This window comes from Seriola lalandi, unplaced genomic scaffold, assembly GCF_002814215.2.
Source record: "Seriola lalandi dorsalis isolate HSWRI2012SDOR001 ecotype SW California unplaced genomic scaffold, Sedor1 jcf7180001979619, whole genome shotgun sequence".
Lineage (NCBI taxonomy): Eukaryota > Metazoa > Chordata > Actinopteri > Carangiformes > Carangidae > Seriola > Seriola lalandi.
Genome location: NW_019450285.1, coordinates 1 through 831, shown reverse-complemented (window position 1 = coordinate 831; position 831 = coordinate 1). Strand labels below are relative to the sequence as shown.

General features: G+C 38.3%; 1 protein-coding gene across 1 annotated transcript; it reads left to right on the top strand.

The window, feature by feature from the left end:
- Positions 1-8: 8 nt before the first annotated feature.
- LOC111658462 (olfactory receptor 52N5-like) lies at positions 9-587 on the top strand (the record flags this gene model as incomplete). Its single annotated transcript, XM_023411014.1, has 1 exon — positions 9-587. A coding segment is annotated over one exon (579 nt), but the record flags the coding sequence as incomplete, so codon positions are not given.
- Between the last annotated feature and the right edge of the window lie 244 nt (positions 588-831).

Below are 831 nucleotides of genomic sequence, written 5' to 3'. Positions count from 1 at the left end.
CCTTTGACAGATATGTGGCCATCTGCAATCCCCTGCGTTACGCTGCCATAATGACCAACAAAATGGTGATCAAGCTGACAGTTTCTGCCTGGGGAGTGGCCTTTGTTCTGGTCGGGATTCTGCTCGGTCTGACCATAAGACTGAACCGATGCAGGACTATGATTACAAACCCCTTCTGTGACAATGCCTCCCTGTTCAAACTCTCCTGTGAGAGTGTGTTCATCAATAATGTGTATGGCCTAACTTTCACTGTAGTCTTGTTCACAGCATCTATTGGCAGCATAGTTCTCACCTATACTAAGATTACTGTCGTCTGTCTGACCAGTAAAAACAAGACTCTGAACAGTAAAGCTTTGAAGACCTGCAGCACTCATCTTTTTGTATATCTAATTATGTTTTTATGTGGAATGCTCATCATCATCCTGCATCGCTTCCCTCAGTACTCAGACTACAGGAAACTATCTGCCATTTTGTTTCATATCATCCCCGGCAGCCTCAACCCCATTATTTACGGGGTTCAGTCAAAAGAGATAAAAAAGTTCCTGTCAAATTTGTTACAGTCCAGGAAGATTTTGCCATCATTATAACGTAAATACAAACGTAAAAATACAGTTTTTTTCCAGGTTTTTCCATTTTCCTTCATCCTTACTTTTCATTACAGCCTTTTTCTTAAATTTTATTTTTTAATTTACAACTCTTTAGATTCATGTGCAAGTGTCTTTTAATTGTTCCCATGGTGGAACTCTGTTTTGTTCATGTTCCTGCATAGATAATAATAAATATATAGAAATAACAGGAAAATGTCTTCTTCTTCTCATTATCATTATTATT